The sequence below is a fragment of the Limulus polyphemus genome, unplaced genomic scaffold (assembly GCF_000517525.1).
Source record: "Limulus polyphemus unplaced genomic scaffold, Limulus_polyphemus-2.1.2 Scaffold302, whole genome shotgun sequence".
Classification (NCBI taxonomy): Eukaryota; Metazoa; Arthropoda; class Merostomata; order Xiphosura; family Limulidae; genus Limulus; species Limulus polyphemus.
Window position 1 is genome coordinate 399317 of NW_013665912.1, and position 15485 is coordinate 414801.

Below are 15485 nucleotides of genomic sequence, written 5' to 3' on the forward strand. Positions count from 1 at the left end.
TATCGCCTTGTAGGACATACCAGCGGAATTCATGTCAATAATTTGCCATCTCTTAAAATGATTTTGCATTCAAAAATTCGGGACTTAAATACGGATTTGATGCACGAGAAAATAGTGCATATTGGACGTGAAGAAGGGAGCAAGTTGCACGTGGGGAAAAAAACGCGCCTGATTTAAATGTCACACCTGAATGCTCACATCCTTTTAATTATGTTTGAAATTATGAACATTGCTCAACATCATGAAAATTAAACCTTATTTTCAATAAGCAATCCTGAAAAATATTTGGGGGTGCTTAACTTTTTTCCAGGTGTATATATGCATCAGTTGTTGAGTTTCGTATTCAGTTTTATGTTTGAATTTAAATGTTACAGCTTTTAACTTATTTTTTTAGATCTGATTAGTGATCCTAATGTGTTTTTAATCTTAATGCTTAAAATGATGTTTGTTGTTGAGAATTTCTACAATTTATTGTGGCAGTATTTTTATTGTTTTAGTATATTTTGATCTATCATCTCCTTTGGTGAATGAAAATGACACTTTTTTTGTCCAAAAAACTAAAATTTGACAAGATTTGTTTATTAAGTCCACTCAGTCTCCAGTTATAAAATGAGAGTCTCTTAAGCATATTTGACTGAAAGTTCCCCTGATTTCTAAGTATTTTTAGCTATTTTTATCATCTTTAAGAACTATAAAAATATATAGAAATCTGTACATTTAAATCAGGGGGACTGAGTTGGCTTTGTGATAGAACTGGATTTTGGAGCTGGCAAGCCAGGCTTGAATCCATATAACCACTATAAATATTCCCACACTTTAAGCTGCAAGTACATTATAAGAGTGACAATAAATCCCTTAACAAGGATGATAGGTAGCAGAGTACTGCAGAGTGACTGCCTTCCCTCTGGTTAGTATTTCAAAATTAGGAACTGTGGCAAATAGACTTAGTAACTTTGCCATCAATACAAAATACAAATTTAAATTGGCAGACTTGCCCGTGAAATACTAATCTTTTGTTTTTCTGGTTACCTCTGGAACCAGAATCTCGCATCAAACGTTTAGTACTTTTGACAGTTTAACATGCTTGTACCTTAAATGTTGTATGTGATACTGTTAGATAAGAAACATTGTACAGAAATAAATCTATTATCCCACAAATAACTATTTCAGAATTTATTGTTTTTCAAGAGTTTTTACCCTTGCTAAACCTCTACTGTGTTTAAGTATTAGGCCATCAAGAAATTAATGTTGCATTTTGGAGCACTTTCATTAATCATCCCCCAAAAACGTACATCTTGTATAATAGTTAAACAACTGCCTAAACGTCACGTTAGTGTAGCCTATGTAATGTGTAAAGTTTAGTATACTCTAATCCCTTATAATGATGGCACAAGATGAGACACACATTCGGCATGTAATGCTGTTTGAATACAAACAGGGAATCAATGCCTCTGTAGCCACATAGAATATGAAAGAAGTTCATGGAAATGTTTTGAATGTTTATAAGTGTCAACGATGGTTCAGCAAATTTCGTTCGGGTGACTTTAGCCTTAAAAATTGTAATGGCAGGGGCGGACATGTTGGAATTGATATTGATGCTCTGAAGACTAACCCAAGGCAACACACTCATGAAATGACCCTGAAATTGCATGTCTCTCATGACACAGTACGTAAACATCTAATGAATGTGGGAAAACTCCATAAAGAAGGTGTTTGGGTGCCTCACGAACTCTCCGATGATCATTGTTTCCAATGTGTGAATGTTGCTTCGTCTCTTCTGGCACATAATGCGCGTGAACCATTTTTTTTACAGTATTGTTACCAGTGATGAAAAATGGATTTTCTTTGTGAATATTAAACACTGAAAACAATAACTAAGTCCTAGACAAAAATCACTTCTGACCCAAAAACGTGGACTCCATCCACAGAAAGTGATGCTTTGCATTTGGTGGGACATCAAAGGAGTAATTCATTTCGAACTCCTCAATCCACAGCGAACTGTTCTTCTTCTCCACGACAATGCGTGCCTACATGTGGCACGTTTGACACAACACAAGATTATGGAGTTGGGTTGGGAAGTTCTCCCCGCCCTCCATATTTTCCAGATATGGCACCATCAGATTACCATCTTTTTTGTTTGCTGCAACACCATCTTAATGGAAAAACGTATGCAAATATGGAAGGTGTTAAAGAGGACATCTACATGTTTTTTACTTCAAAGCCAAGTGATTTCTATAACCAGGGCATTAACAACCTGACTGTAAAATGGAAAAGCATTATCGATAAGAATGGAGACTATTTCATTTAATAAATGTTTTGTTTTGATATATATATAAGTTGTACGGGTTTTTTTCATCTAAAAAAAAGCGACATTAATTTCTTGATGACCTAATATTTACACACACAATTCTTCAGTGGTTGTTTATATCAATGATCAGGGAGAATGTTAATCTCACAGAGTTTGTTTTCTGTGGTTCCATTTATGTACAAAGTGTTATGAATATTCTTGTGGATTCTCTTTCCCTAAAATTATTATTATTGGGGCTTTTGCAATGGTGGGCCAGAATTTGTTTTCCTCTAAGCCTACTCTCCTTTTTGTCTTTCATGTTAAATATTGGCCGGCTAAGTCATTATTTCCTCCTGGTTTATCTCAAGGAATCTCATTTCATTACCTCTTTGTAGATATATTCTCTGCTGCCAGCCTCAAACATCAATCTTCCACACTGATATTTGTCATCTACATCTGTCACACAATCCTTTATTAGAGAAATTGGATTCTCTTCTCGAGTAGATCAGTTGTTAACACATTCTTGCTAATGTCCATGCCTGGCCACCTAACAGTCTTATTGGGGTATCTTCACGAGTTGTTGCTTTATAAATGATGTTACTTGTCTTTCTCAATTCCTTAACAGATTGCCTCTTTCTTCATGTTCTTATTTAATGATTGTGTTTTATGTGCTTCTTTTATGGCAGGTTACAGAGGTGCCCTTTCTGCTACAAAAGCCATCTCTCTCTTCTTCATTATCTACTGATCTTTTAGTAGCTTCTTGCTTACTTTGTCTCTGAGGCCCTAGGCATTGTCCCCAGTAAGATATAGGTCTTATCGTATGATTATCTTCCTTATGAACATTTAGCAACTTGTTCACTCTACCATCTTTCATTGAAGACATATTTTCTTCTATTACTTACTTCGGGTGGAAGACCTTACATTTATGCTCTTTGATGTTTCTCATACTCAAGACCAGGCTGCAAGAGAACATCACCACTGTTTTTCACCAGTTTTGTTACCTACCCTGACTAACCCAGATTCTTGTTCCAAAGAATGTATGTCCTGTTAGGGTTGTTCATTACTATATCGCATAAATGAGATCTTTCAGAAGGGCTCAAAAAGGAAGGGTTGTTTATGCCTTGCAACAAAGCTCATTCTACAGATCTTACTCCATCCATGCTGCAGAAACTGTTTTGTGCATCTAATCCCTCTTGTATATCAAGATGTACCCAAATACCTCAAAAGCGGATTCTGGGTTACATTTCATCAATTTTTGCCACTTGGCAATGTCTTTGGCTTCCCTGTTTTGGTAACCACCAGAAGACATCTTACAGGCCAGGATGTGGAGGAATCCAAATACGTTTCTAAAGTGCTGTTTATCACATTACTGTCTCTTCAGACTCTGGATTTTGTTTGTCACTTATGTCACTTTAAGTCGTATAGAATCTACAGCAGGCAAGTTATTCTGTATTACCTGCTTATTTACCACTTGTGCCTATACCTATGTTGTATATGGCAAATGTGGTAATTCCATACTGCCCAACACTCCTGTTAACCATTACACTGATGTCTATGTTTGAGAAGTCATATGATTCAACAAAAAAAAGAAACTAGTCTCTCTTTTCTTAAGAGATTCTATGTTTATACAGTTTATAACAATCAGAACATCCATAAGCTTCTGGTTACCCCTGCATTTGTTCATGTCACATATGAATATTGTGCATTCTTTCTCTCTCTTAAGGGATTCTTTGTTTATACAGATTCATCCACTATTTAAACCTCTGCATTTGACCTAGATTTAATTTCCCCCCTCTTGCTGGTGATCCCTGAGAGAGTGACACACTACACAATTGGACAGAGGATGCCATATGGTGGCTCATGATTCCTCAGTGGGCACCTTTCCAACCTCTACATGTACATTCTCGCATAGCATTACATATTTAAGATGGGACACTCATTTTGAATAGACATTTCATAACTCCAAGCAGTCACTTTTGGACTTATGATACAAAAGCCATCCCATTTTCTCTCTTTTCTTTACTTGCAAGTAAAGTAAACTTGTAGGCAGAACTTATACTTGAAATCAGTCAAGTAAGTTCTGCCTAAAAGTTATTTTTGTAGAATCCAAGCTGGATGGAGAACGTCTACACTTTTGTTTTTACTTTCTTTAGTGGATAAAGGGGGCTAAGGCCACAGGAGTGTGTCCACAGATAATGCTTGACTGATCTTCTCCCAAAGAACCACTACAGGAGTAGGACATAGTACTCCTTCCACCTGTATACATCACCACCACATGTGCTCCATTCATTTGGCTCCCAGTTAAGCACATTACCACCCTAAGAATGGGAAGAACACTTTCATTCTGATTGTCCTAAGGAAATTTTTTTTCTACATAAGACTGTTCCACTCCACTCATTTTCTTATGAATCCAGTTTTTCCAATAGTTCTATTTATGGTTTTTATTCCAACTCTGCTTGGCCTCTCCTTTAGTGCAGTCTAGGTTACCACATTCCTGCATTGTAACCTATATATTTTTCATATAATCTTAACTCTCCCTGGTTTCCACTTCCTTTTCAATGTGGGATTTTGCACTATTAGTATTTCAGAGATAACTCTACCTGATTTAAATTTTACATTCTGAATTATGGCGAGAAAACAGAGCTCATCTAACTCGTATGCAGTAAGTCACATGGTAGTCGAAAAGAGTGGAGAATTCTGGGTGAGTTGAATCGTGCTCTGCATTGCATCAAGGACATTCAGAACTTCTGTCACATGGTTATAGAAAGCAAGAAACTCAATCAGAAAAAGCTATCAGTACTTCAGAGTTAAATGCAAATTGGAAATTCATTTTAATCCTAAAAATGTAAAATTTAGGTTCACCTAGATTCCATTTCTGTAAAGTAAATATTTGATGAATATTTGACCCCTAACTCCCCTAGTAATCATGCATGTAATTGTACACTTATTTGGACTTGTAGCTTTTTCTGTAAATTAGTTATATTAAACTTTCTGCCTTTTAGTGACAAAGAAGCAGGTCAAACTATATATTGTTTTTGTTACAAGCCAATGTGCTATGACCAATGGAAACCAAAATCCATGGTTTTTACTGCATGTTTGTATTGCCATTTAAAATTGCATAAATAATAAAAATATATGATACATGGTCAGCTAATTTCTCATATATATTTACAAGTTTATTGAGTTGTTATAATTCACCTCTATCATTTTCCAACACTAAACAATATTTCACTTCATGAAATTTTCTAAAGATCTGAAAACTAAAGATATTAAAATGTGTATATCACTCATAAAAAAATAAAAAATAATAGTTTAAGCAGTGTGTACATAAAATGCACTTGCATATATATATTACTGAATTTTGAGTATAAAAATGTTATTTATTTTCAACCTGGCATGAGACCTTTCAAATGCACAATTGCGTATTACATTTCAGTAAAAATTATAATTCTAACTATTTCAAGTTTTAAATTGAAAATTATTTTAGAATTGATATTTTGCACTTTGCAAGTTTATTTAGTGTAATTTGCAAAGAACAATTTAAAAAGTGCTCAAACTTGCATCTTTGCACAGCTCTGAAGAGTCTCACCTGTAAACATTGTACTTGGATTTTTCTGCCCATTCCAAAACAAAGGTTTCTTACATGCTAAGAAACTGTCATCCCTTGAGAAAATATTTACCCATGTCTTGTTTCTCTTTAATACTAATACTACCCTCCCCATTTTCTGATGTCTGTACAATCACAAATGAAGCACAGCTTTGAAAATACTTATATGCTAAGTTTAAATACCATTGAATTGAACATATTATGAACCATTTATGTCAAACTAGAGTAAATAAATTGGTGGAAGCAGTAATTTATTATTTTGTGGGAAAGTGAGTACATGGAGCTCTTGCAGAGTCAAACAAATGAATCTCATGGGAGGTTCAACAGACTTAGGAATAATTCTGAGAATTTCCTGAAAATTTTTTGAGTTGAACTATATATGTTTGAAAGCTATGAACTTTTTTTTTTTAACTAAACATTAAGCTTAGAGTTAGCAAGTTTGACGGGTAATGGCAAAATATTTCAAGAACTCAAATCGTTATTTATTGAATAAAACTGCCAAGTTTATCATATTCAAACAATGTAGATAAGTAAAAGAATTTACTATTTATTGAAAAGAAACTATGTATTAGATATACCTTGACCAAGAATAATGTTAGCACAAAACTGTTACCTAGCCTGACCTGAATGCCCTCATGACAGGTCAAGTCATATGTTACTAATAAATCTTTGTCAGTTTTTCCCATGCTTTTACAACTTATAACAGAAAGAAGTGACTACCACAATTGGCAAAACAAAATGTGTATATATATATATATATATATATAAATAAATGGAACTTTCTGGTAAACAAATGATAAAAGGAAAATTTTTTTAATGTCTGGCAATAAAATTTAACTAAGTTCACAGTGTAAAAAGTGATAGAAAATTTAAATTATATAACCTTTTTTAAAGCTAAAAGTAGATACTATGTTTTATGCAATTTAAGTATTTCCATTTTGAGAAGGAAAAAATCAAAGGATGTCAGTGACACTCTCTAAGGTTAACTTGAGGCACCATTTGTGATTGTTCTTTTAATATTCCAAAGTATAAACGTACACAATAAACACCAATTTTGTTTATGTTCCTTCTGATAAATTTATGCAACTTAAAATTTTATAAAGCTATATAATCAGGAGTTACAGAATATCCTCATTTATATTTTGCAGCACCATTTATTTGAAGGTTTTACCTGTTTGCTCGTTGATATTACATCAGTTTACTGTTTACCAAATTTATGCTCCAAATTATCTGTGAAGTTAGAAGTAATTAGGCAGCCCCAATTTAGCAGTAAGAACAATATGCTAATATTTATTGAAATATAAGATACTTTCAAGTTATTATTTGCATATGTTTTTGGTTATTTTTCCATTTTAATCTTCCAGTGGTGGCAGCAACTGTTACAAAGGGATTGTTTTCAACATTTTCTGAGAACTAGTTCATACATGAAATTTGAAAGCAATAAAACAAATTGTGTTAGTTTTCATTTTCATAGGAAACCCAATGCCAGATATGTGGTAGAGTAAGTAAAAAATGAAGCTGACATATGGAAATTTACATTTCTGCCATACTATGCAAGTACTTCACCCGTTTATTATTTTTCAATGAATTTTATTTGTGTAACAGGTTTAAACCTCCTAGAACTCCCTTCATCCAGGTCAGAGATTAACTCCCAGTGGCAACAACTTGACTTTGAATGACGTAGACCATGCACCTTGTAGGATATACATTTCTGAAACAAGAGCTTATGTCACTTGACTTGCCCTTTTCATCTCTTCCTCCTCACTTTTACATCTATTGCTAATTCTTAAGGATGTTGTTGTTAATGTCATTACATTGCCAAGGCTTTATATTTGCAGTTTCATGCCATATCACAGTTATTTTGTAAGCTTTACTAGGTGTTAATATTTATGGCCAATTTTGTACTTTAAACTATTATCCACAGTAGCTAATGTTAAATGCAAGTTCCTATAACATTATATATTATTATTGCTGGGGTTATGTTTGCATGCACAGTACTTATACACATATATCCAGAGGTGACTTTTTATTTTTCTGTGATATTTATTATATGTTTTGAAAGTAATTTGTAATTTTTATTTATACTATCAGTCAAAGAAAAGTGATTGTGTAAGTCAAATTAACTACATGAAATGGAATTTATCTTAATGTTACAAATTGATATACTATTTGCTAATTAAAAAAAAAAATTTAAGCACTTAATTTTAAATTTGCTTCAATAATATTTTGCCAGTAAATGTTGGGTATTTAAATTTGCCTCCACTTAGTAGTAAATTATTTGAACACTAGGCTGGCCTAATAATGAACTAAGCAATATTATGACCGTGGGGTTGGCAACCGAATGTGATTCTTTGACTGCACGCATTTGGATCCTGTATTCTTGCTGTCAAACTGATGTTGCATACCAAAAAATTTTCCTTTAAACTTTGTGAAAAAGGTTTGACTACATAACCTGCTGTGGTTGGCTTTCCTTGCATGTCAGTTATGGTAAGAATCAGTAAGCAAACCCCATGTACTGTGGCTTTTCAAACTTATAGCTAGCTGCCACACCCACACACCCCAAAAAAGGCTCTTACTCTATGAAAGGTTGCCGACCCCTATTCTAGCCAATCTCAGCTATACACTTAGTGAATTTTCTTCAATAAAGTCACATTATAAAAGGCAGTTTTGGGCCAATCTCATTAAATAATTTGAACAATAACTGTACTGCATAGATTGTGTAGCCACTGAAGTCAGCTAAGACTCGTTGCAAGAAAAACTACTATGGTTGCTGCATTTTTGAGTAATTAAATAGATTTTTTAATATCCAAGTCACTTATTCTTCCAGTCTTCTCAGACACACACTAAAGTAATAAAACTTTTACTGAGTATGTATGTGTATATATATACATAGCCACACACACACACACATCACAAGTATGAGATGTTTACATTTTAGGGAAAATAAGTGCAGTTTCATCCTTTTATTAGTATATAAATATATACTGGTTGTTGAATAGAAATTTGTTTTAAACATGGTTTTATTTATAGAAAAATAATCTATTATTAGAATTAAAAAGTGCTAAATCCAGGGACCTTAATATAAATATACCAAAGACAGCAGCTATGTTTTATGTAATACAGAAGCTGAAGTAGATTTAAAATATCAGTTAGTAAAGTTCTTTTATTAGAATTTTATGATAGTTTGTGATATTATTTTGAAGTACCGACCTAGTTAGACATTTTATTTTCTCTTTCACCATTTTAGGTGAAGTTGATTTGTACAGTTATTTTATTTAACTGTTGGTCCATGATTTTCAATGGAGTCCATTTTTTACATACACAACCCTTCCAGAGTTATTAACCATAATTAAATGGCACTTTCTTATGATTTGTCATCAAAGCTTCTATAACTTTCTCGGTGAAACATTAACATTGAGCAGAAAGTTATACAAGTAGATTTGGCTAATTTTATGCTCTAAATAAACTGAATAGAAGTGACAGATGGCAATCAGTTTATACCTTGTAATTCTTCCAGTATTTTCTACCTATGAAGGTACTACACCCTAAGCTTGTAAGAAATTTAATTTGTTTATGCAGAAACTGCAGCATGCTATTTTTTTAAAAAGATTGAAGTGGATAAGGCAATAATTTAATCAAAAGTAAACACACCTAAAATGCCTTTATGAAATTTATTAGTTGCTGAAAGAAAGAAAAATTAACCAATGAACAAAAGGTCTTGTTTATTTTAAAAATTGTTCGTCTGATGTCAAGATCTTTGTGAGAAAATAAAGAGTACATTTTGTAAGATGTTAAAATGAACAGCTGCTGCTGAAATTGCTAAAATGCTTTTCATGTGATGTCATTGTTCTTCAAGTACTGAGAACATTACAGGACAAATACTTCTTCAGAAACAATGTGAGAGAAGTTAGATTGAAGTGTGAAATATGCAAAACAAAATATGGTCTAAAGCTTTCTGCTTTACAATTTGTGAATACAGTGAATAAAATGACAAAGATTAAAGTAAACATTTAAATAGTGCTTATTTTAGTTGAGTTTTTTGTACACTGCAACAGACAATGAGTTAAAATTTGTTTATTTTTACATCTTTCTCATGTAATAAACAATTATAAGATGTTTGTAAAGCTAGTTTTCTAAAATGGAAAAAAACTCAAATATTTACTTCATTAACTTTGATCCGTTAATTTTTGTGAAAGACTTAAAGTAACAAAATAATCATAAATTTCATTTTGCATTTTAATGGAAACTATGTAATGTGGTGTAAAAAATGTTCTTTTACCATTTCTCTTAAATTTCTGCCAGAATTGTTGTAATTTCAGTTACTGTATAGTTCTACTTTACTGTTGGAATTGGTGACTAATAAACTAAGAACAACAAATACTGATGTTGGTCTATGTTCCTTTACGGCAACAAAACTTTGCTGGAGGTACAGTATGTGTATGAATATACAACTTTTATATTCTTTCAAATGTGGAAACTTGAAGCTATCGGGTACAGATTGGTTTGTTTCTCCTTAGTTTCGTACTTGTGTTTCATTGCAGGTATCTATCATTATTATCAATTCTATAACACAGCTGTTCAGTTTATTATACCAGGGCACTGTTTATATGCTATACTTAGTGTGATAAATGTATTACACCAATACTAAAGCCTTAGAAGCTCCCCGTTCTACAGTTTACCATCTTCTGATGCAAGGTGTTCAGCAAACCAGAGAACTGTATTTACAAAGGCATCAGCTTCGACTTCCACTTTCGAAAGGGGATGGTTATCTTCATACACATGACACCTAATGGCAAAAGATATACATAAAGTTCTGAGAAGATACCAACTTTAGTTGTATATGTTCAGAAGCATAATAATATCTGAATGGTCTAAATTAAGATATTTTTTTTCCTTTATTCAAATTCTACACAAACTAGATTATGGTCATTGTAGTAACTTCAAAATTGATCAATTCATGATGTTAGGAAAACCCATAGGTAAAAAATCAAACAAAAATACAAAACCCTATAACTAGCATTTTCAAAAGGTGGACCTTTCTTCATCAGGGGTAAACTGGGAATCTAATGAATATGTATTGTTGACATCAACTCTTGCTTGTATGTTGTACCTGATGGTGGCAGTGTAAACTTGTTGCATTTGAAGTTTTTAAATTGGTATAACTGTTATCCAAAATTCAAGATTTCAAAAGATTTCATTCCAATATGAGTTATCAGTTAAAGCTATATTATTAATAGAGAACAAATACAAAAAATTAATGTTGTGACTTAATGTTGTGAGTGATACAGTTCTAATCATATTGCTAGTAAAACCAAAGAAAGAAAATTACAAGTCTATTTGTCAAACAATGTATTTGAATAGAAATTCATTAAGCTGTCACCCAGAATTTTTATTAAAGTTTTTCATCTAGGCCCTTAACACAATGAACTTGCAGGAATTTTTACTGACTTATTTCAGTGTATAAGTATGCTCTCAATGGGGCTAGTTTTAATATGGAGCTTCCTAAGACAGCATAAAATGCTAACATTTATACTGAGATGTGAATAGCAAATTTCTTGAATGTTTTCCGAGCATAATATGGAACTTGTAGCCCCTAGGGGGAAAGTTACAGTTTTGATTAATTCAACCTTGTAACTTGAATACAAGCATAGTTTTATCAATTTTTAGTCAATCACTCTTTCTAAACCACTGTTGACATAGGTTAGTGTAATGTTCATGTAATGAAAGCTCTTTTTCTATTTTGTTCGAAATTGATTTTAGTTAAAAGGAAATTTTTACAGAGACTGGAACAAAGTGATAAAAGCTTAATTTGTTGGTATATTGCTAGAAGAAAAGATGTTTGTGAACAACTTCTGCCATAATTGCTTTCCTGAATTTTTTACTTCATTTGAATTATGACATTGTAGTATGATAGGAAACGACGGGTTTAGTTAACTCCTTTTATGCTCAAATATATCAAGTTTCATTTGGCCAGCAAGGCCATTATGTTAGGCCTTATTGGCATAAGTAACTGCTTAAATGCTGCGAAGACAATCACAGAAGAGAAATATAATATATATATATAAATGAACATAAAACACGTTTAAAACAGTGCAACTGAATGTGATGTTTTTTTTTTTAACCAAAACAGATAAAATTTAGTTTATGAAATAAAAACTACAGGGAAGTTTTTACAATAATGGAGGAGGATGAAAAAAGTAATTAAAATGTACAGTAAAGGTAAGCATTTTTAGTTCTTTCATAAACATTACAATGAGATTTTAGAATTTTCAAAGCAGTGAATTCATACAAATATCACACATAAAAAAAAACATTTTAGATGCATAAGCTACATTATCTGTAGAAAGTTCCTGTACAGACTAAAAATATTTCATCAAGTAATTTTTTTCACATTGCAATAAAACATACCACACAACAGGTGCATCGACACACCCTCATCTGACAAAGTTAACACCAGATCAGTAGTAAAAAGGATGATTCAAGTTTGAATAACTTTTGTTTGATTTGTATGGTGTTTTAGTTGTCTTTACTCACTAAATGAAAATATATTTATATAGGATTCGAAAAATATGTAGCATCGATGCTAATAATTTATTCTGGATTATTCACCAGAAAAGCTTTTTAAGCCATACACCATGACAACTGTTATAGTGACAAATGACTTGTATAAAAAGCATTCCACCACTAATATGTTTTTTGTATCCCAGCTAGCTTGATGAGTTCTGGTATTGAGTGGACAGTGTGGACATACTGTGGTTGAAATACTATTATATGCTCATTTTCTTGGAAAAACCCTAAGGGACCAAATAAAGAATGTAATGTTTAAAAATATAGTAAGGCAAATATCTACAGGGTTTTGAGTCAGTTTTACTTCACCATATAGTATCAAAGAATGCATTGGGGCTCTAAAGTTATAGATTCTCTTTCAATTTCACCTTTGTTGAAAAAGAAAATAAATCTTTAACACATCTATACAATCAGTAAACCAAACACTTTTTCTTAAGACAAATAATTCATTAGTCATGCTCCAATAAAAGGCATTCACACCATTGCAACTGTTAACTTTAAAGGCTTAATTATCTAAACCACTGAGCTGATCACAAAGATCCAAAAATATCTGTTTTATGTGATACTCCTAAGGCAATCCTTTATATAAAGTAAAGCTGGATCCAATAAAACAGTACTTCATAAAACAAATAGTTTGAATTTTCTAAAAATTTGAAGCCCAATCTATCATTTGATTCCACACTAGTCACCAAGTTATACTGGTGTAAGAAAATTTCAGTCATTACCATCTTTATTTTTAGTATTTCAAACAACTTGTCTGCTGAATAGTTCAAAATAAGTTAGGACCATCAAACTAAATATTCTACAAATCCTATATAAATATAAGCTGACTATGGGAGTAAAATGCCATACATATAAAACACAGTTCACTAATATAAAAAACCAAGTCTTATTTATTATTATTTACTTGTACTAGTCTGGTTATTGATGAGGGGTGGAATTCTCAAGAACTAGTATAATTTGGTGCCAAGTAGTAAATTTAATAACAGATTGGGCTTCACATTTATGTTTAATTTTTTGATAATGGTTTCACAGTAATGCGTGTTTGCTATACATAGATAATGAAATATAGATTGATTTGCTTCAATGATTGACCATATAGTCATGTGATACTGTTGTTTTAATAACTTTCAACTGTATTATGTTCAGCCAGTCCTTTTATGCATAGAGTGACACATATTTCACTTTGTATCACTTGAACACTTTTTCCTGGCAGTGAAATGTTCAATACGTGCAGGCCTCCTAGCAAACCTGTAAAACATGCTTTTTCAGTAGCCTAACCTTTAAAACCTGCATATTTTCTCATAGAACCTATAACAGCCCCTAACAGTTTTTTAATTACTTCATCCTTTAAAAAAATGTATATTTACAGAAACAGAATTTTGTTCATAATTTAAAAATCAGTTCTTAGTTATAGCTGCATAAATGTGCCCTGAAGTAGTGGCTGTGGCGAGCAACACATGATTATTCTCAGTTACAAGGTAAGAAAAATTATTCTTAATTGTTAGGTAGAAGGTGGGAAACAATTATGTTTGAAATATATATACCCATATTTGTTTCTATAGGACTTAATCAATAACAACATAACACCTTAGCAATAGAGATTGTGCAGAAAATACCCTGTTATTTGTCATACAAATACAACAGAGCCACCCAGAAGTCATACCTATCTAAAAGTTTATAATTACTGGTGAACAAGTAAGTTTCATATCCACATTTATATCCTACCCGTTTTTATTTATTTATCAAGCACAATCACTTCACTTTTTTACTATATTTTATCCTTGTTTACTATTAGGCTTACTCACTTCACAGGTCTTCCTCTTGCTTTCAGCAATTTAAACATGTACAGTCCTTGATTGGAAGGTACTCTGAGATCATTTTTACCAATAAGGAACAAGACTGGGATTTTTATCTGAAAATTAGTTTAAAACATATAAATAATCATACTTTCCTCTTAAATTTTACTTAACTATTTTTTTAATTATAATGGTTCATGATAGCCCTACCTAACAGTTGTTGAATTAACTTCTTCTAGTAAATACCCTGGACTCATTGTAAGAGTTCAAAGTCATGCAACTTTCCTTGAAATGTTTCTTTTTACTTTTTAATATGAAACAGACTATATGCTGTTTCTCAATCACTGTTACCTTTAGAAGACAGATATGGAAAAATAGCAAGAGCAAATTAAGTGTAAATGTTTTTGTTTAATATTTACTAAAGCTGTATCAAATTCTTTTCTACAATCCAATAAAATGTATTAAGCCTGGAATATCTTTCTAAGCTATTAATCCAAGCTTTATCTCAAGTTTTTTTAATGAAAAAATATATATACTTCTTTCATTGAATCCAGTTGGTATTTAATTTTTCTGTCCTATTTCTGTTTTATATATCACATTTAAAAGTGTGATTTCAAACATCCAGAAATTTTCTTATTTCAATGGACATACTGAACCTTTACATAATATTTAATAAAATCAGTGTCTAAAAAATAATTGAGTATTAATGATAACTTTCCCCCTTTCATATAAAAGTGTTGACTAGTGACCTTTCAAATTTGGTTTTTCAAAAACTGCCATGACCAATTTAATAAATAAAACAAATCGATTAAATTTTAAGTTCCTTCAACATTTATCATAAACTTAAATCTTAAGACTGTGGGATTAAAGTACTACATATCTTACTCATCTATACTATGTGTTTTATATCAACAAAATTTTCGAATTTTTCTAAGTTCTAATTAACCCTATCGCCACAGGTATCCTTTACTGTGCATGACACAAGGTTTTAGTGTTTTCCATTCAAACTTTTATTGAACTACTTTTTGTTTATGTTATACCATTTAGAATAGCATAAAATCTTAGCTAATAATCTATATTTTAATAGTTTATAAGTTTTAAGTTCTTAATTCTACAAGACAATATTTAAAAAAATCCTGAATTTCCCATAGTGTGACACACGTGACACATTTTCTCTAGGCATTTTGTCTCCTCTATTTTATCCACCACCCCTTGGAAATGTAAG

At 31.9% G+C, this 15485-nt stretch overlaps 2 protein-coding genes across 4 annotated transcripts in view; one reads left to right on the forward strand and one right to left on the reverse strand.

Annotated features, from left to right (window-relative positions):
• LOC106457196 overlaps window positions 1–10274 on the forward strand; it is a 68374-nt gene extending 58100 nt beyond the window's left edge. For all 3 annotated transcript variants that reach the window (XM_022383033.1, XM_022383034.1, XM_022383035.1), the window contains one exon: window positions 7500–10274. In XM_022383033.1, the coding sequence (XP_022238741.1) occupies window positions 7500–7505 (6 nt within the window). In that variant the 3' untranslated portion in view covers window positions 7506–10274. The remainder of the gene's footprint in view (window positions 1–7499) is intronic.
• Window positions 10275–10283: 9 nt separating this feature from the next.
• Window positions 10284–15485, reverse strand: part of LOC106457200 (acylamino-acid-releasing enzyme-like) — a 66333-nt gene continuing 61131 nt past the window's right edge. Inside the window, exons 22-23 of the mRNA XM_013916593.2 lie at window positions 14270–14376; window positions 10284–10680 (exon numbers count right to left, since the gene is read on the reverse strand). Coding sequence (XP_013772047.1) covers window positions 10563–10680; window positions 14270–14376 — 225 coding nt within the window. The 3' untranslated portion in view covers window positions 10284–10562. The remainder of the gene's footprint in view (window positions 10681–14269; window positions 14377–15485) is intronic.